This window comes from Dromiciops gliroides, chromosome 4, assembly GCF_019393635.1.
Source record: "Dromiciops gliroides isolate mDroGli1 chromosome 4, mDroGli1.pri, whole genome shotgun sequence".
Lineage (NCBI taxonomy): Eukaryota > Metazoa > Chordata > Mammalia > Microbiotheria > Microbiotheriidae > Dromiciops > Dromiciops gliroides.
Genome location: NC_057864.1, coordinates 374,482,320 through 374,508,768, shown reverse-complemented (window position 1 = coordinate 374,508,768; position 26,449 = coordinate 374,482,320). Strand labels below are relative to the sequence as shown.

The 26,449-nt window shown below is 37.3% G+C and overlaps 1 protein-coding gene across 1 annotated transcript in view; it reads left to right on the top strand.

Annotated features, from left to right (window-relative positions):
• Positions 1–26,449, top strand: part of IL22RA2 (interleukin 22 receptor subunit alpha 2) — a 126,496-nt gene that overhangs the window by 10,120 nt on the left and 89,927 nt on the right. The window contains 7 exon segments of the mRNA XM_044003492.1: positions 12,337–12,432; positions 21,805–21,834; positions 21,836–21,890; positions 21,892–21,988; positions 24,918–25,001; positions 25,004–25,103; positions 25,712–25,863. Of these exon segments, the coding sequence (XP_043859427.1) occupies positions 12,337–12,432; positions 21,805–21,834; positions 21,836–21,890; positions 21,892–21,988; positions 24,918–25,001; positions 25,004–25,103; positions 25,712–25,863 (614 nt within the window).

Sequence of the window (26,449 nt, the reverse complement as noted above, 5' to 3'; positions counted from 1 at the left end):
AATCAAGGGAATGTCCATCAATTGAGGAATGATGGAAAAAACTGTGTTATATGATTATAGTGGAATGGTCTTGTGCTACAGGAAATGACAAACAGGATGATCCCCGAAAAACCTTGAAAGACTAATGAACATCAATGTATAGTGAAGTGAGCAGAGCTGGGAGGACATTGTGCATAGTGACAGCAGTATTGTTCAATAAGCAATTGTGAATGACTTTACTTTCAGCATTGCAATGATCCAACACGATCCCAAGGAACTAATGAGGAAGCTTACTCTGCACCCCTATAGAAAGAATTGATAAAAAGAACACTTGTGTATTGTACATATATAACTTGATTGCGATCTTGTGGAGGGGGGAGGAAAGGGAGGGAGGGAGGGAGAAAAATTTGGAACTCTAAATCTTATGAAAATGAATGTTGAAAACTACCCTTACATGTAAATGGAAAATAAAATAAATGTTTGTTGCTGGAAAAAAAAAAAGTTATATTGGATCATTGCCTTGCTGAAAATAACCATGTACTTCCCAGCAGATCATCTTACACTATTGCAGTTAATTTGTATACAGTAAATTTATCTCTGCTTCAGTTCACGTGGGTCTTTCCAGGTTTTTCTGATAGCATCCTGTTCATCATAACTTTTATATAGTACCTTAAACTTAACAAAGAATTTTCTTCACGATAGCCCAGCAGAGTAGGTACCATACGTTTTGCCCTTGTAGTCAATCATCATAACTATTTCCTTCCATCCTATTCCCTTCCAATGATATTTACTCTATTTTCTATCTTATTTTGCCCCATTCCTCCTCAAAGGTGTTTTGCTATTGACTTCCCCCTCCCCCACTCTTCATTCACCCTTCCTTCCTTATCCTCTTCCCCTCCTACTTTCCTGTAGGGTTAAGTATATTACTCCTCCCAATTGAGTGTGTCTGTTATTCCCTCCTTGAGCCTACTCTGATGAGGTTAAAGTCTTTGAGCTAATTCTGTTTTCTACATTTTTCTTCCTCAGTCCCTCCTCAACTCTCCCTATAAAATCAAGTGATCCAATATATGTCATACATGTGCTATTATGCAGAACATCTTCACCTTACTCGAAAGTGTTGTGCTTTTTATAGCTCCCTCCCCCAAACTTCCCTTCCCTCCTTCCCCTCTTCTCCCACTCCTCCCCCTTATCTACTTCCCCTCCCACTTTTCCTCAGGGCAAAAATATATTACTATACCCACTTGAGTATGTATGTTATTCCCTCTTTGAGCCAATTCTGATGATAGTAAGGTTCACTCAATTCCCCCACTCCTTCCCCCTCTTTCCCTCCCCTCCATAAGCTTTTTTCTTGCTTTCTTCATGTGAGGTACCTCTCCCCAGTCCACCTCTCCCCTTCCCCCTCCCGCAGGCTATTCCTCCTACCCCTCAACCCTATTTTAAAGATGTCATCATGGGTTAGCTAGGTGGCACAGTGGACAAAGCACCAGCCCTGGACCCAGGAGACCCAGAGCCCAAATCCGGCCCCAGACATAAGACAACCTACCCTGTTTGCCCCACAATGAACAAGGATAAACAAAAAATAAATGCTTTACAGATATCATCCCTTCATATTCAGTTCAAACCTATGTCCTCTGTGGATTCCTTACTGAAAAATTCTTATGAGTTGGAAGTATTATCTTCTCATGTAAGAATGTAAACAGTTTAACCTTTTAATATCCCCCATGATTTATTTTTCCTGTTTACCTTTTTATGCTTCTCCAGGGTCTTGTATTTGAAAGTCAAATTTTCTATTCAGTTCAGGTCTTTTCATCACAAATGCCTGAAAGTCCTCTTTTTCATTGAAGTCCCACTTTTTCCTCAGAAAGATTATACACAGTTTTGCTGGGTACGTGATTCTTGGCTGTAGTCCCAGTTCCTTTGCCCTCTTGAATATCATATTCCATGCCCCCCAGTCCTTTAATGTACATGCTGTGAGGTCTTGTTTTATCCTTATTGGAGCTCCACAGTATTTTAATTCCTTTTTTCTAGCTGCTTGTAATATTTTCTCCTTGATTTGGGAGTTCTGGAATTTGGCTATAATAGTCCTGGAGGTTTTCCTTTTGAGATCTTTTTTAGGAGGTGATCATTGAATTCTTTCAATTTCTATTTTACCTTCTGCTTCTAGAATATCAGGGCAATTTTCCCTAACAATCTCTTGGAAGATGTTATCTAAACTCCTATTTTGGTCATTTTTTTTCAGGTAGTTCAATGATTTTCAAATTGTCTCTTCTGGATCTATTTTCCAGGTCAGCTGTTTTTCCAAGGAGATATTGCATATTGCCCTCTATTTTTTTATTCATTTGGATTTGCTTTACTTTGTCTTGGTTTCTCATAAAGTCACTAGCTTCCATTTGTTCAATCCTAATTCTTAGGCAATAATTTTCTTCAGAAAGCTTTTTAATCTCCTTTTCCATTTGGGTTTTCAAGCTGTTCACTTTTTTCTTATTACTCTCCTGCATTGCTCTCATTTCTCTTTCCATTCTTTCCTCTGTCTCTCTAAATCTTCCTTCTATCTCTCCTACTTTCTCCTCAAAGTCCCTTTTGAGTGCTTCCATGGCCTGAGACCAATTCATATTTTTCTTGGAAGCTTTGAATGTAGGGGCCCTGAGGTTGTTATCCTCTTCTGAGGGTGTACCTTGATCTTCCTTGTTGCTGAAGAAACTTTCTATAATTCTTAACTTTCTTTTCTTGCTCATCTTGCTGTTTTTTACTTGACTTTTAACTCCCCACTGGGGCTACACTGTCCCAAGCTTCAGAAGGTCCCAGGTGTTTCAGTTTGAGGGAGGGCAGGTATTTCTCTTGACTGGCCTGTTCTTTGGTCTGAAGATAACCTCAAGCCAACTTACTAATTAACCAACCAGCAAAGCTTTCTGTGCTGTGGTTCTTAGTTTTGATGAGCCTGCACCCCTCCCCCATCTGGGCCTCCTGCCACTCAGGATTTCTTTCTGGTTCCCCGCTGGGGTGGGACCATATATTGTTTTCTTAGCCCTGCTTACTTCACTCTGTATCAGTTCATGTAGATCTTTCCATGGTTCTCTGTATTCATCACATACATCAATTTTCACAGCTGTGATGTTTAAAATCTTAATTGTGGTCACCAAAAATTAAAAGGCTTCAGTACCAGTCTTTGGGCATTAAACATTTATTAGAGCATACAGATATTTACAAAGAGTTCAGAAGGTTATGAAAAAGAAGTCCTACCTAGCCTAGAGTTCCAGCCTGGTTGGGTTCTTCCTGAAGTCCTCCTCCACTAGCCTGCTTTAATCAGGAACCCCCTTTAAAGGGGCTAATCTCTTCACCTACGCATGGTGCAGGCTATATGTCCATTGATAAATCAAGCAATAGGTTTTAAACATAATACCATAAACAGACTCATTAAACTCATGGTTCAAAAAACAAACAAACAAAAAAGCAGTTTACCTGCAGAAGGAAAAGCTTGTTAAGGTTAAAGTATTTAAGCAGTCAGAATTTGGGGTATGCCACATTGTTAAGGGATAGCCAGGTGTGATCACAATCCAATTAACTTGATACAATCCAATTAACTTGAAGTAGGCTTAATCAGCAGTCAATCACTCTCACTTGATTCAATCAGTCTTGATTAATCTCCAGGTGGGTCTTTGAGTATCTGCTAAATCCCATTATTTCATCACACAGCACAGTAACATTCCATTACATTCCTGTACCACAATATGTTTAGTCAATTGATGGGCATCCACTTTGTTTTTCAATTTGTAGCTATCACAAAAAAGGTGCTGCTATCAATATTTGGTATATGAGGACTCTCTTCTTATCCATGGTTAATGGTTTCCTTAGGGAATCATTTTATGATCCTTTATGTGTTGAAAGAAGCTAATTTAAATAGAAGCATTTAGTAAGCAAATATAGTTATTTGAAGTGATGTTTAATTAATGTCAAGTTTCTGAGAAAATATTCAACTAAAAATTATTGGTGAGTAAATAGTAATAGTCATCTGAATCAAGAATTAGAGTCCTAAATTTATGAATGGGTATGATATCTACCACATGGAAGAATTTAGCTTTTAATGAAAGCCATAAAGAATGAACTGCTTTGCATTCAGTATGTAAAAACTTATGGTGGGACCAGTAATTATAATAATTATTTATGTCTGGATTCTAAAGAAGTTCCATTTTCCCAAACTCAGTCCCATAAATTCTTTTGAAATGGTTGCCAATTATTTCCAGGAAGAGGAATTGCTTAAAGGTCATCTTTTTTTCAGCAGAGTTGGCCAAAGTCAAAAGGAAAAAAGACCTCCTAAAAATGGATTTTGTGCATATATTCTTTGCGATTCTGGGAACACCAAAGTTCCAGGTATTACATGTGAGAAAAATCTGAAAAAGAAAAAAATAAACTTTTTTTTTAGTGAATTATACATGTATCATCAAAAGACCTTAAGAAGTTAACCACTTGATCCACTTTCTTAAAGTAAGAAAATACCCATGCAATTTCAGACATTTAAACATTTGAACTTCAAAAAATTTTTTTAATTTATTTACATTGCTTTCACTTTTCAATATACTTCTAATATAACTTTCCTTTATAACAAAGTAGTCCTAAGCAAAATGAACCAAATTGACCGTGTCTGATAGTATGGGGTTATAACCCCATTCCACCTCCATAGCACATTCTTTTCTACCAAGAAGAAGGAGGTATGTTTTATCATCAGTCATCCATAACCAAGATTGATGAGTTTCACTTTTTTGTTTTATTTTCATTGATGACTTTTCACATTAAATTCATTTCAAATATATCCTCTCCTCACATCCCCCTCACCTGGTGAGCAATCTCTTATAACATAGATTGAAAAAAGAAAGAGGAAAAGAAAAAAAAAATTCAACTAAACTAACCAACACATTAACTATATTGACAATATATGCATAGTTCACACCCAGAGTCATCCACTTCTTAACAGAGGGGAGGGAGGTACATTTTCTTAACACTTCTTCAATGGCCTGGCATTTTATGAAGAGACAGAAGTTCAAATCCTCACCCTCAACTTTCTATCTGAGAGACCCTGAACAAATCAGTCCAGCTCTAAGAGCCTTGGCTACCCTATCTGTAAAAACAGGGATAGTAATATTTGTATTACCTACCTCAGAGGGTTGTCATAAAGACCAAAAGAGATATAGATGTAAGCGATTGCTATTACCATTTTATCATCATCACCCCCTCCCCACCCCCACCCCTACCCCATGAAATAGCACATTTGTTAAGCATTTATTCATTTATAGTGCTAGGCACTGTGCTTACAAATAAAAGCAAGCAAGATAGTCCCTGCCCTCAGGGAGCTTACAATCTAAGGGATGGAGAAAATATATGAATGGGAGGTAGATATAATAGTGGTACAGAATTGTGTAGAGTTATCTGGGAAATGGTCTGGAGTCCTGGATCCAGGCCAAGCAGGATAAAGCAAAAAATTCACCTAATCAGAGCCAGAGGACTGAGGTGCCAGAGTCCAAGGTTATGGTTGGGAAGAGGTAGAAATGATATTTCCAGTGGAGAAAGGCCAGGAAGAGCAATGGAGGTCCTGTCTCTGGCAACTAAATCCCAGAAAAATTAATAAACATGCAGCCTGAAAAAGCCAGGGCAAAAAACCCCAGCAGCTGCATTTTCTAGCTCCAGCTCATAACACACACACACACACATACACACACACACATCTGAGCCATTGCAAGACTCTATTTGATCTAAAACATGGTTCCATCCTTATGTTTTAAAAAACAACATACACTATGATTTATAGCTTCAATAAGGTCTCTGTCCTTGAGTTGAAGAATGTTATTAACAATTAAAAGTCATGGTAATCCTTCCTAGGTAAAGTTGCACTCAACTTTATTCAAAAATGTAAACTTTTCCCTCTTTAGAGATAAGAAAACTGAGGCCGTGAGGGAGAACTGATAGCTTCAAGGTCAGCTGCTAAAAAGTAGAAAGTTAGGATTAGAACTAAGAAAGGTTTACTACTCTTTGTAAAGTTCCAAGCCACTGCAGAAGACTTGAGGAACTCTACCTTCTTTCCCTCTTTGGAGTATGATAAGTGTAGAATATTATATATACTTTCAGACATAGTCAACATGTTGGCTGATTCCAAAATTTGGAGAGTAAATGGAGGGGAGGTAAAGGTCAAGGTGCTGGCCTACAACTTATAAAACAAAGCAAGGAGATTGAAGAAGGAAATGAAAGAGAAGATATTTGCATGTTGCTTTCTGAAATTATGGGAGACAGTGGACAGTAAAAACCCCAAAGGAACAGGGAGAAGGGTAAATGCTGGACTAGTGGAATCTCTAAAGATTGACACTAGCATAAATTAGTCACAGGTGGTATTCAGAATTATTCACTTAATTTGTTTTAAATAATCAAGTGTTACTGAGTACCTTCTTTAAGTCTATAACAAACTTTAAAACTATGTGTTGGGGCAGCTAAGTGGCGCAGTGAATGAAGCACCGGCCCTGGATTCAGGAGGACCTGAGTTCAAATGCAGGCTCAAGACACTTGACACTTACTAGCTGTGTGACCCTGGGCAAGTCACTTAACCCTCATTGCCCCGCAAAAAAAAAAAAAAAAGAGTAAGGCACTAAGTTAGGACTGGCTTTACAAAAACAAAAATAAAATCCCTCCCAGGTGTCAAGTAGTTTACAGTGAAGGGATACAATCAAGAGACCGTGGAGGATGAAAGAGAAAAATAATAACCAACACATAGAGGTTTTTTTTGGTTTTGGTTTTGGTTTTGTTGGGTTTTTTTGGTGGGCAATGAGGGTTAAGTGACTTGCCCAGGGCTACACAGCTAGTAAGTGTCAAGTGTCTGAGGCTGAATTTGAACTCAGGTGCTCCCAAATCCAGGGCCAGTGTTTCATTCACTGCGCCACCTAGCTGCCCCAACACATAGTTTTAAAGTTTGTTATAGACATAAAGGAAGCATATTATCATTAAAGTGAAAAAGTATGTAAATTGCTTTACAAACCTTCAAGCACCATAGAAATGTGAACTATTTTTATTATTAATAATAATAAAAGTAGGGGCATCTAGGTGGCACAATGAACAAAGCACCCACCCTGGATTCAGGAGGACCTGAGTTCAAATCCGGCCTCAAATACTTGACACTTATTAGTTGTATGACCCTGAGTAAGTCACTTAACCCCAATTGCCTCATTAAAAAAAAAACCAAACTCTATGTGTTGGTTATTATTTTTTCTTTCATCCTCCTGAAATAGGACGTTTGGAAAGTGAGAAGAGTCAATGGATGATTGTAGAGGATAGACCTCTACAAGTGAGAATATGGATCACTGAGGTTTGTGTTCAGTTCAGAAGAAGATGTCTTTTACTATATTCTACAGGATACAGAATATACAGTAAGATCCTGAAGCCCCATTGGATAGTATTTAGACAACATGTAAATATCTGTGACAGCTGATTTCTTTTATTGGCAAGCTGTGTTTATTCAATCCAATTCTATAAGAACCCAATATTAAAAGTATCTTTCCTTCCCTACTCAGTAAACGTCAATGTCCCCCTTTTGGATTTAGGATCAAAAATAAACTATTATTTTTTGCTTTAAAAACCTTTCAAAATCCAACTTTCTAACCTTGATAAGCATTCCTAAAGTCTAACCTTTCTGAAGTCCAACCACATTAGCCTTCTCGTTGTTTCTCACCCACATTAGTTAAAGTCAGGCCCTTTCATTTTTCTCTATATACCTCCAACATTTATTGATTGACTAATTCTATTTGTATCCAAATTCACTGTTAACAAATAAAGAAAAAAAGGGGACATTTTAAAAGTTCTTCTTATCCTCAAATCTAAGATACTTCAATTTTTAAAAAGTGGTGGTATGCCTGTAACTTTAGTTCCCATCATTGTTCCTTTTTTTTCCTGCAAACAACATTGATAAAAGCTTAAGAACTCTCAAATTAACCATGTGGAGTTTCTTTTAAATTCTAACTGAACTCTTTATTTTGGGTTGCTGTTTTTCCCAATGTTTATATTCTGTTGTATGATATCTACAATCATGTTATTGTATACTTAGAAAGGGGAATTTTCCACCATTGAAACAGGGATTTTCCTATTTTTGTCCATTATTTTCCCAGGCACTCAATCATTTTTTGTTCTCCCTATCTTTAAGCCTGAGAAAGAACATGCAATAGTGGATAGAGAGTCCTCCTCACATGCTTTCAAGTTCTGTATCTGACATATTGATTAGATGACATGACTAAACACACACATAGATGGTGAGGGTGATGAATGGGAGTTTGTTTATAGTATGGATAGGGTGAAGATAGAGTCTAGTGAATATAGAGTCTTTGATCAAAGCCACCAGAGATCAATAAGTGAACAAAAGAGTCATATCCATTTGATTGAAGTCCATTAGTAAAATAGCAACTACTTTCTAGAAAAATTTAGGCTAAATGCAGGTATAGGTCCAGGTGGGTATTCTCAAGTCAATGAGCAGGGTAGTATTTCCAATTCTTCTCATAGATCTTAAAATTTCAAACTGGAAGGAACTTTAGTGATTATAGAAGATTCTAAGATATAGGGCCGGAAAGAATCTTAAAGACCACCTTGCCCTTCTGCCTCATTTTATAGACCAGGGACAATAGATGACTATTTTTTTTTTAAAAAAAAGAGGAGAATTGTGGTTTGAACACTGATCTTCTGACTCCAAAAGGCAGATGGGTGGCACAATGGACAGAGCTCTGGACCGAGAGTTAGCATCTTTACCATATCTGCACAACATAAGCCTTCAGCCTATTTCAGTGGCTTAAATCAGAATCTCCTGGTATTCATTATCACCTTTCACTTATAATGCAACAATTCACCAAATTTCCCCTATGAAAACAATGGTATTTATTTCATCATCCCTAATTGCCAGTTATATTTTTTTCAGTTATGTGATTTTTATAAAATTTTTGTTTGACTCTATTATAATTTTTAAATGGTTACACAGAAATAATCTGAGACCATAATGCCCTTTCTCAAAATGATCCTATACAACACTGTCTTGAAAACTGTATTTCTTCATACATACATTTCATCAGTTTTTAATAAATAAAAGTTCTTTGTCCCTTTTAAGCCATAAGAAATTCACATACAAATGAGGTATCACCTTTGTTTTTTAGAAGGTGATTTAATTCGTTATGCTCTAGTTCTATTCTAAACTGTTCAAATTCAATTTGAAAAATGTTTCTTTACACATATATTTTAGTTACTCCTATTAAATCAATTTTTTCCTGCTCTTTTTAGACTTTAAATTATTCATCCATAAAAATAGTAATACCTTAGATCCTTTACCAATTCATTTAACTTTTTTTCTTCACACAAAAATATCTTTTTTGCTCTTTTCAGTAGTTTCATATGAAAGGGCAGTACTTTATAATAGATAGAGCATAAAACATAAAAACCCTTCTGCTGTCACTTACTTTTTTTTTTTGGTGGGGCAATGAGGGTTAAGAAGTGACTTGCCTAGGGTCACACTATCACTTCCTTTTTTTTTCAACCTATTTATAGATATAAAGACCTGGAATTGGAGCAGGTGGGTTGGAGGTGTCTGTTTATGGAGATGAATATTTGTTTCTCTTATAGTCATAGTCTGACCATGATCCTCAAACATTGCTTTCTAAGCTTCCTTATCAAATAGTTTTAGAAAAACATGATGAGACCTCCATGAAATACTGAAGAGCAAAATGAGCAAAACTAAGAGAACATTCTATACAGTAACAGCAGTAGTGTTTGAAGAACAATTTCGAGCAACCAAGTGTGAAAAAATAATGGAATTTGGCAGACACCCCACCTGATTGATTTAGTATTGTTTGAATTGGGTGAGAATGAGAAACTGACTAAGTACCTACTTGGGGATGATTAGATATAGGCCACACCTGGACAGCCCTGAGTGACGTGTTAGTGTACTACTGACATCACTAGGGGAACGCTCACTGAGAGGAGCTCTCTTTCCTCTTGGTGAGCTTCCAAGAGCAGACTGGAGAGGGACTGCACAACTGACTCCCACAGAAACTACAGACCCCAGGTGGTGAGTTAATTTAGAAACGAGGCCTGCTTTTTGAATTAGCTGAGCTGGAAGCAAGTTTGGGGATTGAGTCAGTCTTTGCTAGAGCCAGGGAGCTTATTCATTTTTCTCTGTCCCTATTACCTTGTCACTGGCTTTATTAACTTCATCTTTGTTGTACATTTTATCCCCATTATTAAAACCTGGTTTGTTGGTGAAAAAGAGGCTGTTAATCTCCTTTCTTATTAGCCTGGGAGAAACCCTGCATTGCCCTACCCAAAAAACCCCAACAAAACAAAACAAAAACCCATACAAACAAAAAAACAATCATTCATTCACCATTAGAAATAGCTCCTTATGTTCCCCCACTCTCCAACTCTCCCTTCTTCTTAACACCCCTATTTACTGTCTAAGGCACCACACTATCTTCTCAGTCACCCAGATTCCTAACCTACGTGTCATCCTGGATTCCTTACTCCCCATTTTGTTGGGAATAGAAATAGGAACTGAGCTTAGAATGGTAAGTGATTTGGCAGTACTGGGAAAGATTTGAAGCAATATTTGAACCTAGTTCTTTCCTTTTTCTTTGGTTTTTTTTTTTTTTTTGGCAAGGCAATGAGGGTTACGTGACTTGTCCAGGGTCACAGAGGTAGTAAGTGTCAGGCGTCTGAGGCCTGATTTGAACTCAGGTCCTCCTGAATCCAGGGTCAGTGCTTTATCCAATGTACCACCTAGCTGCCCCAAACCCAGTTCTTTACAATGCTACATCTAGCACCCTATCCCATATGCTTCCCAAGACAGTTACTGTATCTGCTACTTATGTTGTAGCTTTCCATTTGCCAGGGCTAATTCACAAGCAGCCACACTGATGTTGGGGAAGATGATAATGCTAGCATTTATATAGATCTTTAAGTTTGCAAAACACTTTACATCTGTTAACTCACTTGAGCCTCACAATCACCCCTAGAGATAGATGACATGATTATCCCCAGTTTACAGATAAGGAAACTGAGGCACTGAGAACTTAAATGACTTTCCAGGGTCACACAGCTGCAGAGTGTCTGGCACGGGATTTGAATCAAAGTCTTCTTGCCTTGAGTCCCATGCCACCTAGCTGCTTAAACTTGGACAGAGGGATTGTCCAGGTTCCTGTCAAGAAGCAGGGCTAGTACACAAGCTTCAGTCCATCTGTCACTCACAGTTATGACCAAAATAACAAATTGGCATTAACCTATTACTAAATACTAGTCACTTTCCTGTGTTTATTATCTCACGTATAAAGATGGTGCAATGGATACAGTGCCAGCCTAGAGTCAGGAAGATCTGAGTTCAAAATCTGACCTCGGATACTTACAAGCTGTGTGACCCTGGGCAAGTCACTTAACCCTGTTTGTTTCAATTTCCTCATCTGTCAAATGAGCTGGAGGAGAAAATGACGAAACTACTCCAGTATCTTTGCCAAGAAAACCCCAAAATGGGGTCACCGAGAATCAGACACAACTGAAAAATGACTGAACAACATCATAAATCTTGTTGGCATATAGTTATTTGCATGTTGTCTCCTCCATCAAGAGGAGCCGGGACCATCTTTTGCCTTCTTTTGTGTCCTCAGCACTTAGTACAGTTCCTGGTACATCACAGAGCCTTAGAAATAAAAGCTTGTTGACACAGGTTGACTGTCAATCTTGCCAAAAATGTCAGAAACACGTGTTGCTAGCAGTCACCACCTAGTTACCTCAGGCTTTGAGAAACAGCTACAATTATAATTTTGCTGAATGATCACCGCCTCATCTCTCATCCTACCTCTGCTTCCTACTAGAAAATAAATGCTTGTGTATTACAGAATTTTTAGATCTATTTAAGTAGGCCAATGAGAAGGCACTAAATTTGAGGGATAGAGGATTTTTTGGATAGTTATTATGTATAAGTGTATAGACAGGAAAAATCACAGTGGGTTCAGGCAGGAGATACTCTAAATGAATGAGGAAATAAGGTGGGGAGAAAGAATCGAAACAAGACAATCAGGAAGCATGGGCAGGTTGTGATATCAAATTTAGCCTAGCAGGAAACAGCAACTAATAGGGGATGTAGTAATTCCCTGTGTTTTACACATACCTGTTTGTAATATTATACGTGGTGTTATCCAGAAAGGGGTAAAGTTCTTTGAAAAGGGAAATGTGTCTTGAACCATATTTAGAGAATATACAGTTCTGGTCCTTAAACAAATACTGGCAAATCACTTCTAGCTTATCTCTTAGTTCTGTTTTTTCCCTTCCTTTCTTGTTCCAGAAAGCTGGCCAATAAAGGAATCTGCAGTTATTTAATCTCCGGAGTATTTTACCCTGGTATCCTAGAAGTGCTTTCACTCCCAACAACAGAGTCTATTTTGTTCAGTACAAAATGTAAGTAAATGGAACTCCTGACTTTTGCCTGCATGGGAAACTCCTTTTCCTGAGGTGCCAAGGAAATAATGATGGATTTGGAGTCAGAGGGTATGGATACAAATCTCAGCTTTATCATTTATTACCTGTGTGACCATGGGCAAAGCATTTAATTTCTCAGGGTCCTGGTTTGTTTTTATTTGCAAAAAGAGAGGATGGGACTTAGCGGTCTCTCAGGTCCTTTCCAGTTTTGAATCCATGATCCAGAGGTCCCTAAAATACTCCTTCCTCAGTCCAGGTAGAATGAAACTGATAGAGGACACAGTCCTTGCCGTCAGTTAGTCAGAAAGCTCTATGAGTCACATTGTACCATATTCCAGTTGAAGACCACTGAACATGGGAGATTTGGGTTCAAATTTCAATTTTGTGATTCCCAACCATGTGACCTTGGACAGGACACTCTCTGAGTATCAATTACCTACTCTGTAAAACAAAAGTAATAACATTCACACTATTTCACAGGGTTATGGTGAGGACCAAATAAGAAAGGGATGAAAATCACTTTATAAATCCTCAAGGCCCTAAACAAATGTCAGCTTTTATTACCATTATTGCCTAACATAGGATTGTTGTCAAGGAGATAAGCTATGGGAACTCTTCAGTCACTGGAAATCTCACGCAAGTTCAAACAGTTATTAGTGCCTCACAGGGTAATGGGCTCAGTTTTCCAGGGGTGTGTGAGAACTTCAAATTGGCCCACAAGAACTGGTTATTAGATTTTCTTTGTGAGCACCTCAGAAATCATCAAACATTACAAAATGGGGCTTGGTTTGGTGTTTTGTTGATTGTCTAAACGTAAGAAACCAATGGAGAAAAATGTTACTGGTACAAACTAACATAAAAGTTGTGTTCAGTGTGCTTTTCTTTTTCTGAGAACTAGTTGTTAAACATTTACTAGTGTGCTCCTGGCTAACTTTCACTTTTTGCACTGGAGAGGGGATAGCAGAATCACACAGGAAGAGTAGCAGTGACTTGGAAATTCCCCTAGAAATTATGGAATCATAGGCATTTTCCAACCTGCCTTATGGAGTTAGTTCAAATTTAGAAACCCCCATAACCCTACTTCTCACTCTCAAGCCTATAAATGCAAAACAACCTGGCTTCAGAAATGGCAAAAACCTATTTTTAAAAACCTCATTGCTGATCACTTCCTGTAACCTAGGGAGTCATAACCTTTTTTTGTGTGTCATAAATACCTTTGGCTATCTAGTAAAGCCTATGGGTCCATTCTCAAAATAATGTTTTTGAATGTATAAACTAAAATACATAGCATCATTTTAAAAACAATATGTTGAAATATGGTTATCAAAATGTTAATAAAACAAGGTCATAGACCCTAGGTTAAGAACTCTTGAGTAGCCCAATAAGATTCTGCATTCAGTCAGACAGTTTCTGAATGTATTCAGCTACATCCAATTTTCATTTTTTGGGGGTATGAAAGTCTTTTATACTCTTCTCAGATACAGTTTTCTGAATATACCATCTATGTTAGTACTTCGGGGTTTTTGGTTGAAGAAGTTCTGTCTGGTGTCAGTTAATGGAGACTCTGTGTTTAAGATGACTATGTTTTGGGGGCAGCTAGATGGCGCAGTGGATAGAGCACCGGCCCTGGATTCAGGAGTACATGAGTTCAAATCCGGCCTCAGACACTTAACACTTACTAGCTGTGTGACCCTGGGCAAGTCACTTAACCCCAATTGCCTCACCAAAAAATCAAAACAAAACAAACAAACAAAAAATAAATTTAAAAAAAGCAAAATAAAAAAAAAAGATGACTATGTTTTTACTCAGTGTATTTTGGGGGGAGTCGGGGAGGGGTGTTACTGAAGTGTTAATTAAAGGAGTCTACAGGGCAGCAGTACAAATTGGTGAATGGCCCTCTCTAGCTTTGTTGTTTTTGCTTTTGTGGACTTAACCATAGTCTTTATTTTTGTGACCTTGAGATGGGCAAGACATTTCCTTTCAAACTCTGATTTCCTGATTCCCACTGATTCAGACCCAAAGTAGAAAGTAAAAGACTTGGAAGCTGCTTGCAGCCCCAGACACAATATGAGGGTTTTCCCAATGTAGTCTTATACCTTCAACGTAGTCTGTGACCTATCAGAGGTACAGGTCTACAGCTGTTTTGGTCTCTTCTGGGTCTTTAAACCTCTTGTACCCATCCTGTTATGTTCCTCGGCTGGAAGGAAATTGGACATTTATTTCTTTGAGGGGATGGGGAATAAGAGGTAAAGTGATGCAAAATTTCATTTAAAATTTAGGAAATCAGAGGATAATAATGGGTTTTTATGTGCACTTTGGAATGAAACAAATACCCATCTCCTTTTTGAAATTATTGATATCTTTTGTGTTTGCATCACTTTCACTTCGAAATATAGCTTTCTTTCCCTCTCTTCCTCTCTCCCCTCCAGAAAGTCATCCTTTGTAACAAAGAATAAAAGAGAGAAAATAAAAAAGTGGTTCTACCAAACTAAGCAACACATCAGCTGATTCTGACAGTATATGCGATGTTTCACAGCTGCAATCCCCACCTCTACAAAGAAAGGAGAGAGGGTCCTTTTCTCATCTCCTTTTCCAGCTTGATTATTATAATTATACAGCACTCTATTTAATTTTCAATGTTCTTCTTCCCATTTATAGTTTTATAGTCATGGTGCGTATAGTTTTGCTTACTTCACTCTGCATCAGTCCATACAGGTTTGCCTAAGCTTTTTTTTTTTTTTTAATTTAAAAAATTGGGAGGGGCAGGGCAGTGAGGGTTACATGACTTGCCCAGGGTTACATGACTTGCCCAGGGTTACATGACTTGCCCGGGGTCACACAGCTAGTAAGTGTCAAGTGTGTACAGCTGAATTTGAACTCAGTTCCTCCTGAATCTAGGGCTGGTGCTTTATCCACTGTACCACCTAGCTGCCCCCTGCCTAAGCTTTTCTAATATTCTTCCTAATAATCATTTCTTATGACATATTAATGTTCCATTATATTCACGTACCATGATTGTTCGATTCATTCCTCAGTACATGAGTATCTATTTTGTTCCCAGTTCCTTGCTACTACAAAAAGTGCTGCTATGAATATCTTGGTGACCCTTCTATCTTTGACCTCCTTGGGATATATGACTAGCAAGGGGATCTCACGGTCAAAGGAAAAGAATAGTTCAGTCATTTTCTTAGCATATTTCAAGATTGTGTGGATTTATCCATGGCTTCACCAGCAGTATATCAAGGGGCCTATCTTTTAACAGCTTCTTTGACATTGACCATCTCATTTTCATCATCATGGCAAAGTTGCTGGGTGTGAGGTGAAACTTCACGGTTGGTTTGATTTACATCTCTCTCATTATTGGTGATTTGGAGTGTTCTATTATTTAGTTGTTTATAGTGTGTAATTTTTTACGAATTGTTTGTTCACATCCTTTGACCATTACAGAATGACTCGCATAAAGACATGTCTTTTTTTTTTTTTTAGTGAGGCAATTGGGGTTAAGTGACTTGCCCAGGGTCACACAGCTAGTAAGTGTTAAATGTCTGAGGCCAAATTTGAACTCAGGTACTCCTGACTCCAGGGTTGGTGTTCTATCCACTGCACCATCTAGCTGCCTCAAGACATGTCTTTTTAAAATAAAATTTTATTTTTTAAATAAACAAATATCAATTTTTAACACCCCCTCCATTGAAAACAAAAACAAAACCCTTGTAACAAATATGCAAAACTAATTTCTGCAATGTCCATATCCAGAAAATATGTTTCCTTCTGCACCTAGAATCCACCACTTCTTTGTCAGTAAGTGGGTATGATATTTCATCACATGTCCTCTGGAATCATAGATAGCCATTGTGTTGGCCAGAATTCATAAATCTTTCAAATTTTTTTGCTTATACAGTGTTGCCATTGTTGTAGAATGTGCATTCTTCATTTCATGCAACTCTTTAAAGTTGTCCAAGAGAAAACCATCCTTCATTATGGCATAATAGTATTCTATTACATTCATATACCAAAATGTAGTCAGCCATTCCCCAACTGATATGGACTCCCTTCAATTCCAATTTGTTGTTAATAGAAAAAGAGCTGCTAACCACATTTTTGTGCATGTGGTTCCTTCTCCTCTTTCTTTGATCTCTTTGGAATACACTTCTAATCGTGGCCCCAATAGGTCAAAAGGAATTCATAATTTAGATATTTTGAGGGGCATAGTTCTAGGCTATTTTCCAGCATGGTTGTACCAATTCACTGCTCTACCAACAATACACTAACATGTCTGTTCTCCCATATCCTCTCTAATATTTGTCATTTTCCTTTTTTATCAACTTTGCTAATTTGACAAATTTGCATTTCCTAATTATTAGTGATTTGAGGCCTTTTAAAAAAATATGTCTATTGATAGCTTCGATTTCTTCCTTAGAAAACTGCCTATCCATATGTATGACCCTTATTAGAGAGAGACATTTGCTACAAATATTTTTTCTTCCTGTTACCTATGTCCCTTTTTAATTTTAAATGCATTAAGACCTATCTTTTTTTTTTAAGAGCAATATTTTTCTGGTAATGCTGAATGGCTCTATAATGGAATACTATGGGGAAAACAGGCACATTTTTGCACTGCTGGTGGACTTGTGAATGGATATAAGCATTCTGGAAAGTAATCTGGAATTATACACAAAGAATTACTAACTAATGCATGCCCTTTGATCTAGCTATACCACTGCTAGGCCTATACTCAAAAGATGTCAAAGAAAGAAGAAAGTGTCCTATGTGTACAAAAATATTTGTAGCAGCTCTTTTTGTGGTAGCAAAAAACTAGGAACTAAGAAGATACCCATCAATTGGAGAATGCTGTACAAATCAGGCAAATAATTGTGATGGAATTGTTGTTGTTCATTTCTTTTCACTCACATCCAACTCTTTGTGACTCCATTTGGGATTTTCTTGGCAAAGATACTAGAATGGTTTGCCATTTCCTTCTCCATCTCACTTTACCTATGAGGAAACTGAGGCAAACAGGGTTAAATGACTTGTACAATGTTACACAGATAGTAAGTGTGTGAGGCCAGATTTGAATTAAGGAAGATGATTCTTTCTACTCCATTCCAAATACTCTATCCACTATACCCAGCTAGGTAATGGAATACTATTGTATTTTTTTAAAATGAAGAAATCGATGATGTCACAGATGTGGAAAGATTTATATGAACTGAGGCCTGGTGAAATCAGCAGAACCAGAGGAATAATTTATATTACAATATTATCACTATTATACTATACTATCAATACTATAAAAACATAATTTTGAAAACCTTTACAAAATGATGAAGAATGAAATGAGCAGAACCCAGAGAATAACTTACACAATAATAATATTGTGAAGATATATGACTTTAAAAGCTGTAAAAACTATGCTCAATGCAAATAACTATCCATTATTCCAGAAGACTGATGATAAAGGATTCTGTCCACCTCCTGACAGAGAGATGATTGATTCAGGTTCAGAACAAGATATATATTCTTTAACACAGACAATGAAATTTGTTATGCATGTTTGTTGCACAGAATTTTTTTTTTAAAGGCATTGGGGGTAGAAGTGAAAGGAAATAGATATCTGTAATTTAAAAATAAATTTTAATTTAAAAAACCTCAACATTAAATAGCAACAAAATTCAGATTAAATAGAATAGACAACACAATAGTAATGAAGTTTTCCTTTCTTTTAATGTATAGTTCCATATACCACTAGTTGTAATTACTCTTTATTGTTATTTTGCTTAACTGCTTTCAAGGAGAATGCTTAGTAAATTTGGTTTGTCTGATATGTTAAATCAAAATTAATCAATAAAAAAGTAATGCAGTCTCAAGAATAAAAATCGAGAGTCACTCAGAGGACAAATAAAGGGACATAGAGTAGGCGTGAGGATGTTAACAAATGAAAATTTGCACAGAAAGCTGAATAAATTATGCTGTCAGATATATGACCAGGAGAGAAAAAAAGATGAAACAGTCACCTAATGAGAATAAGGGAAAACTGGTGGACAGCTTATATGACTGATTAATACTCATGTGTTTTCAAGGTAGATCCATTTACTCATGTGTTTTCAAGGTAGATCCCTGGGTGGATCCCTTGTGGAGGATCCATGAGAGGGCAGGGGCAATGGTGGCAGAGTATGAATAGATGTGGATAGGCTTACAATATGTCTCATCGTAAGGAGTAAACATCACTGAAACCCCTTGAAGTATCAAAATACTTTGGAGCAGAACTTAGAGCCACAGCAATCATGAAAATCCTTGTTTACTTCCTGGGAACTTTACTCTTATCATTCTCACTGCCTTCATACTGGTGCAAGTCCTCACTACTTTGTTCATGAGCTATTTATTGCAATAGTTTCAGAAGTGGCTCCACCAACTACAGTATCTCCTTTCAATCCATCTTGCTACCACTATCAGATTACTGTTCCTTAAGTACAGTAATACACATACTCAAAAACCTTCAAAATCTCCTCATTGTCCACTGAATACAATCCAAAGTCTTTTAACTGGGTTGGTTACTCCTGACACACATTTGTTTGTTTGTTTTTTCTCCAGCTAACCAGGTTACTTGCCATACTGTAGGCCAGTGTTTCTCAAAAATTTTTGGTCTCAGGACCTGTGGATTCTCTTTAAATTTATTGAAGTCCTCATCCTACCAAAGAGTTTTTGTTTATGTGGGCTATATCTTTTGATATTTACCGCATTCTAAATTAAATGTCTTAGCACTATTATGAAAAATGTTGTTCATCCTTCATTTTTGAAGACGATCAATGACATCACAATGTTGAGGTAGAATAGTGGATGATGGCTATATCTTGACTTGCTGGTGAATTGGATTTAAATAAGGCAAAGTTGTAGTTTTGACCTCATGGGCTGCCTGAAAGGGCATCAGGGACTCCACATTTTAAGAAACACTACCCATTTTGAGAAACTATACCCATGCTGCCTTTTACTCTGTGCTCTTATCACAGTTCAACTTTCATGGCTTATGGTAGTGTCTCACAACTAGCTAAGATGGTAATTTTTCCATGACTACTCATGTATAACTTATTTTGAATTGCTTGGGTTCTTGTGGATGGGGGGTGCAAATGGAGGTGGGGAAGAGAAGTTGGAACACAAAATTTTTTAAAAATTGATGTTAAAATTTTGTTTTTACATATATTTTGGAAAATAAAATTCTATTTTAAAAAGATGTCACTGGGTTTCTCAAAAGTTGCACCAGCAAAAACCAACTCTGTTGAGATAGTTGTTGTTGCCAAATTGTTTCAGTTATGTCCAACTCTTTATGACCTCTTTTGAGGTCTTTATGGCAAAGATACTAGAGTGGTTTGCCATTTCCTTCTCCAGCTCATTTTTACAGATGGGAAAACTGAGGCAAAAAGGGTTAAATGATTTGCCTAGAATCACACACCTAGCTGTCAATGGGATGTATATGGACCCTGACAGGAAAATTAATTTTAATGTTGTTAATATCAAATGTAATATTCCCTTCTCTATTTAAAAGCCATCCTTAACAGTAAGAGAAGAATTCTAGGAATGTCATTGCATTTCTGCTTCTAAGGCACCTTGCTCAATTAAGTTGGAGTGGACTTCACCCTGAGGAAACTACACTGGTAATCTTTAGCTTGGTTTATTCTGTAAATAGAACTAACTTGTGCTAGCCACAGCTATAGAAAGAGACTCCAAGTATCCTTACCCCCTTATTAAGGTTTGGGGGAAATTGGATCATGAAGTGCAAAGCCAACCAAAATGAAGTGAGTTTTCTTGCTCATACCGACAAAGGTGGCTAGAAGTTCATGACCAGGCCTTGATCCTCATATGACCTTGCACCCTTTGTTTTTCCTCCTGAACATATCAGATGAATGGCTGTGTCCCTGGCTCAAGACCTTCTTTATCTCAATTAAACATGCTTTTTCCTCTGCTTAATGAGGTTGATTTATTTTAAGACTTGACATTTATAATGACAATAGAATTATATTTCAACTCTGTGAAAGATCATATGTGCTGGCCAAGAACCAAGCACTAGCTAACTTTGGAGGACAGGCTAATTTTTAGGCTAGCTATAGCAATATTTGGTTACAGTATTTCTTGAAGAACACCCAATAGATAAAGAGGGTTTGTTATCTACATCAAAGGACAGAGTGTGAATATCAACAAAAGAGTGGAACCTAAAAGTCGTAATGAATGGTAGAAAAGCCATTTACCCTTCTCTATTCTCTCCACTTGTCATATTCCTATCTAAATGAGGCAGCTAGGCAGTACAGTGAGCAGCAAGGTGGTTCAATAGATAGGGTATCCTCACCTGAAGTCAGGAAGTGTCATCTTCCTGAATTCAAATCTGACCTCAGATACTTAATAGTTGTGTGACCCTGGTCAAGTCACTTAATCCTGCGGGCCTCAATTTCCTCATCTGTCAAATGGACTGGAGAAGGAGATGGCAAACCACTCCAGAATCTTTACCAAGAAAACTCCAAATGGGGTCACAAAGAGTCAGACATGACTGAAATGACTGAACAACAACAAAAGGTATCACAGAGAAATGGGTCTAGAGTCAGGAAAACCTGAGTTCATATCAGACCTTAGATGTTTACTAGCTATATGACCCTCGGTATGTCCCTTAACCACTACCTACCTCAGTTTCCTCACTTAGAAAATAGAGATAATAATTGCACCTACTCCCTGAGTTATTGTGAGGATTCAATAATATAATATTTGTAAAGCATATAGCACAGTGCTTCATACATAGTAGGCACTATATAAATGCTTATTCCTTTCACTTCCCTTCCCTTCCCTTCTCCTTGCCCCTAGATAAAGAGCTAGTAAATTCTTTCTTCCAGCTAATGGTTTAGGGAAATAAACAAAACAGTATCATACATGTCAAGCTGGAAGGGAACTCAAGTTTCATTTGTTCTAAAACTCATTTTGCAAATGAGGAAACTGAGGCTTAGAGAGATTAAACCATTTGCTCAAGATCAAAGGTCACAAATAATAGTGCCAGACTATTGAACCCATATCCTTTGGCTCCAAATCCATCATTTCTTCCATTGCATCCCAAGGGTCCCAATCCTTAAAACACAGAAGTCCAAATGACCTCTCAGTAGCCCAGAGGTTGATTCAGCACCCCAGCAAGACAACGGAACAGGAGGAATCCTTAAGAATAATTCCAGGCTGTTGCTACAGTGTTGATATTTGCAAAATGGCTTCAACTAGCCAGGGGAAAAACAGCAGTCATCTAGAAAAGAAACAAAAAAAGAACATCTAGGTAGGTCTTGAGGGTTGTTGTTGTTGTTGTCAATTTCCCTCTGTCTTCTATAGGTATGGGTAGAAACAATGGACAAAGGGGAATGTTGGGCATTTATGAACTCTTTTGTGACCTGACAGATGAAACCTCAGATGTGCACTGAACTTTATTATGGAAGTTTCTTATTATGGAAAGCTACCTCTACTGTCATCCATATTAACTGGAGCATGACAAAGAGATTTATCCCCTGGTGGGAAAATAAATATACAGGATATTCTATGCCTATTATTATTTCTGCAGCTCTGCAGAAGGAAACTAACATTTGTTAAACATGTACTATGTGCTAGGCATTGTACTAGAATATGTATAAATATCATCTCTTATTATAAATATCACAACTATCCAGGGAAGTTAGTACTATTAATAAATCCATTTTACAGTTGAGGAAACTGAGGCAGGCAGCAGTTAAGTGACATGCATCCCAGGATCACGCAGCTAGTGTCTGAGGCTGTATTTGAACTCTGGTCTTTCTGACTTCATGCCTGGTATTCTATCCACTGTGCCTCCAAGCTGCAAAAGCACCAAAAGAAAAGTAGACTCAAAAAAGTCCAGCAGGAGCACCAAGAAAAAAAAAATTAGAATTTTTAAAACAGACTAAAATGGACAATAAACATACTAAAGGAATTAAAGGAAGAGATGAAATTGGCAAAACTATCAACAGATGAAATAAAAAAGGAACTGAATAGGGCTAAGACATCTTAGAATAACATGATAAAACTCAACAGTTTGGAAATATAAGAGGAAAATATAAACAAAATGATGGGTCACTAGAAAAAAAGAATCCTTTCATTGGAGGACAGAACTAGAATAGAGTTCTCAATCTGAGGTGCATGTTCCTCTTTGGGGTATAAGAAGCTTGTCAAAATGAATGGGGGGGCAGCTAGGTGGTGCAGTGGATAGAGCCCTGGATTCAGGAGTACCTGAGTTAAAATCCGGCCTCAGACACTTGATACTTACTAGCTGTGTGACCCTGGGCAAGTCACTTAACCCAATTGCCTCACCAAAAAACAAAAAAACAAAATGAATGAGGAGGTTATTCTATCTTACTGGGAGTATACAATATTTACACTGATAAGTGTATATTAAGAATTTCTTATTTTCTCAAGGATTGGAGCCCAGAATCAGGGAGACTTATCTTCATGAGTTCAAATATGGCCTGAAACACTTTCTAACTGTGTGACCCTGGGCAAGTCACTTAACCCTGGTTGCCTCAGTTTCCTCATCTGTGAAATGAGCTGGAGAAGAAAATGGCAGACCATTCCCGTATCTTTGCCAAGAAAGTCCCAGATGAGGTCGAACACAATTGAAAAATGACTGAATAAGAACAATAAAATGAGGGGATTGGATTAAATGGCCTCTCAGGTCTCTTTTAGCTCTAAATTTATAACTTCATGGTAGGAAGAAGATTAATTAATTTTCCAGGAGCGAGTCCACTCTTGTGGATGGCTGAGCTATCAACCATACTGAATCCCTTCGAGTTTTATGATTTCTATGGACTTTTACGCCTCAGTGATCTGAATAAGTCAAGTATGAAGCCATGGAATCATTATCAACTCCCTCATTTTCTCTCATCTCACATATGTCACCTGTTGCCAAGTCTTGTCAGTTTCTCCCTCCATAGCTCTGGAACCCAGATCCCTCTCTCACCTCACCTGGCCCCAGCCTAGTTCAAGTTCTGACCTTGCTTCTCACCCAGAGTTCCACAATAAACTCCAAATCAGTTTCCCTCTCTCAAGTCTCTGCCCTCTCCACTTCATCCTCCACACAGCTGTTGTAGGGATGTTCCTAAAACAGAGGTCTGACCTCGTCATATTATTTCTAGGGTGAAATGTAAAGTGTTTTTCTTAGCATTTAAAGCCTTTCACAATCTGGATCTGACCACTCTTTCCAGGCTTATTTACACATTATTTCTCTCCATGAATTCTGTTCTTGTTTCTTGTTGTTCAGTACTTTCAGATGTATCTAACTATTCATGACCCCATTTGGGATTTTCTTGGCAAAGATACTGGAATGGTTTGCCATTTTCTTCCCCAGCTCATTTTACAGGTGAGGAAAGTGAGGCAAACAGTGTGAAGTGATTTGCCCAGGGTCACACAGATAGCAAGATTTGAACTCAGGTATTCCTGATTATGAGCTCATTACTCTATCTACTGATCCACCCAGCTGCCCATGAACTCTGTGGTATAGCCAAACTGCCCCTTTTTTACTTCCTCAAACATAACACTCCATCTTTCATCTCCATTGTTTTGCACAGGTAGTTACCCCATGACAGAAATACACCCCTAGTGCTTTACCTCCACCCCTTAGAATCCCTTCAAAGTTCGGCTGAAGTGCCATTTCCTGCATACACACATAAAGCATTTCTTGTTCTCCCAGTGCCTAGTGCCAATTTCCATTAGATTGTATTTACTTTGTATATATTGTTTTTTATTTATATGTGAGTGTATGTATGTGTGTGTATATGTATGTCTTTGTGTATGTGTGTGTATTATATTTTTTCCTCTTTTACAGACTGTAGCCTCCTTGAATACAGGGGATGTTTTCATCATTGCCTTTTTATCACTAGTGTCTAGGACAGGACCTAGCACAGAGTAACCAGTCCTTAATTTTAAAACATCTTTTAAAATGCTAAAACCAAAGATCTTAACTTTCTCTTTCTTCCCACAGTGTTACAAAGATGAAAGAATTGAGCTTTTAAAAACAATTTGAAGGATACTCTGGAGTTTTTAGAGAAGGGGAGTGAGGGGAAGGAAATTCCTTTGCAATTTTGTAACTTTTGGAACCTGTCTAGATTTCTCATATCATGACTTTTAAAAAATTGTTTACACTGAAGTTTTCTTTATTTTGTTTTGTTTCGAAAGTCACGTTTTCTAAAAACAAGTCTATGATGAGCTGAAAATGTTTTCTGGGTAATTTTGAAACAAGAACTATCAGAGCCTGCTCTCCATCAGGATCATTAACCATCCCTATGACTGTTGAAGAGATGCCAATGTTTGCCACCTGTGAATCACATTCTCAAGAGTTTGATAATAATTGACCATTGCTTATAATTTGGCCAAGTGAAATAATTAGGTCTAGTGAATATGCTGTTTTCCCTACTGGCCTAATTTTCCTTTTCTTTCTCCAGCAAAAATAGGACTTCCATCTATCAGTGTGATACAAAGTAACAGATTAATACAATTGATACTCCGTGTTCCAAATTCACCCTATAAAAGAAAAAAGGAAGAAACATGTCAATACAAAATTACTATGAGCTAGTATGCCAAGTATTTATAATGAATAATTCTCTAGACACGATGAGTTGAATTTACGTGTAAGTTTGACCTTCCCCCTCAGATAAAGCATTCAAATGTCTTCCTTTTCCTCTTCCTCCAAATCAACATCATCAAGATTACCAAGAAAAAGATTAAATCTAGTGCCTGATACAGTAATAAATTCTTCTTTGTGAATTTCTTCATATATATGATATGGGGGGAAGGAAGTAGGTTCTGGTTCAAACAAGATGATTTTTAAATCACCTCTAGCTCTAAATCCTATTATCCTAAGTCAACCAAATTCCAAAGACTGCTAGATTTCAGGGTAAATTTCCTGGATATTTTCTCTGAGTTTGGTAGATATATAACTATATTTACTTTTGAGATATTTTCCCCCTTGGCCATTTACACATCAAATCCTAGGGTAGTTTCCATATCTCAATATTGAGAGTTTGGCAAGGAAAGGCATTTTCCCTGGGATCTCCTATCAATGACATCATTCAATTATTTCTTTTTTCATGTGTTTTTTTAAAATCTTTGTATGAATATAAATTCCATGTTACCTTTTCATCTCCATGTATAATTATTCTGTTTTTTATTGGAACCATAGTAAACAATGTATTTCTGAAGTCCACATTACTGTCTATTTTGTCCCCTTTGCATGAAGAAGCAAAAGGTTACATGAAGGCGCCAATGAAAAGGTTGAAATGGGTGTGATGCCTGGCTCCAGCAACTATATAGTTGCAGAAATATATTTGCCTGAACTAGGCTGAAGCAGTAAGAGCACTGAAATCTGGACCTTCGTGGCTCAGAGAACTGGTATGAATGTTTAATAGGATTGTGAGGATTCGGATTTGAAGTATAATGTCCCATATTTTTTTAAAAAATTAATATTCAAGTCTTTATTTTACACATCTTTCATGTGCAAAGCTTTACCAGGGAGAAAATCTTTGGAATAGAAAAGGGAGATGAGAAGCAGGCCCCCTTGTGAATCACTCTTTATAATTTAAGTTGTAAACCTTGTTACCACTAAGAACACCTTTCCAGAAAGGTAAAGTTAGTTCTGAAGGACCAAGAAACAGTAGGAATGATAAGTGAATGAAAGGATAGATAGATGGATGGATGGATGGATACATACAGCACTGAAGATTATTCTGAGGCCCTCCACCTAGGCTTTTTATTAAACCTTGTATTACAAATTTATTGGGAAACTTGGCTGGGTTTTTAGCTAAATTATTGGGGGGCCAGACTGGGTTTTTTAAATATATTGCTACTTATAAATTAATGGCTATTTATGTAATAATGGCTATTGCACCCATTTAAGCAGTAAGCATTTATTATTAAAGTGTATTAAGTATTAGTAAAGAATTGACCGTGTGGCATTTAACACAAGCAAAAAAAAAAA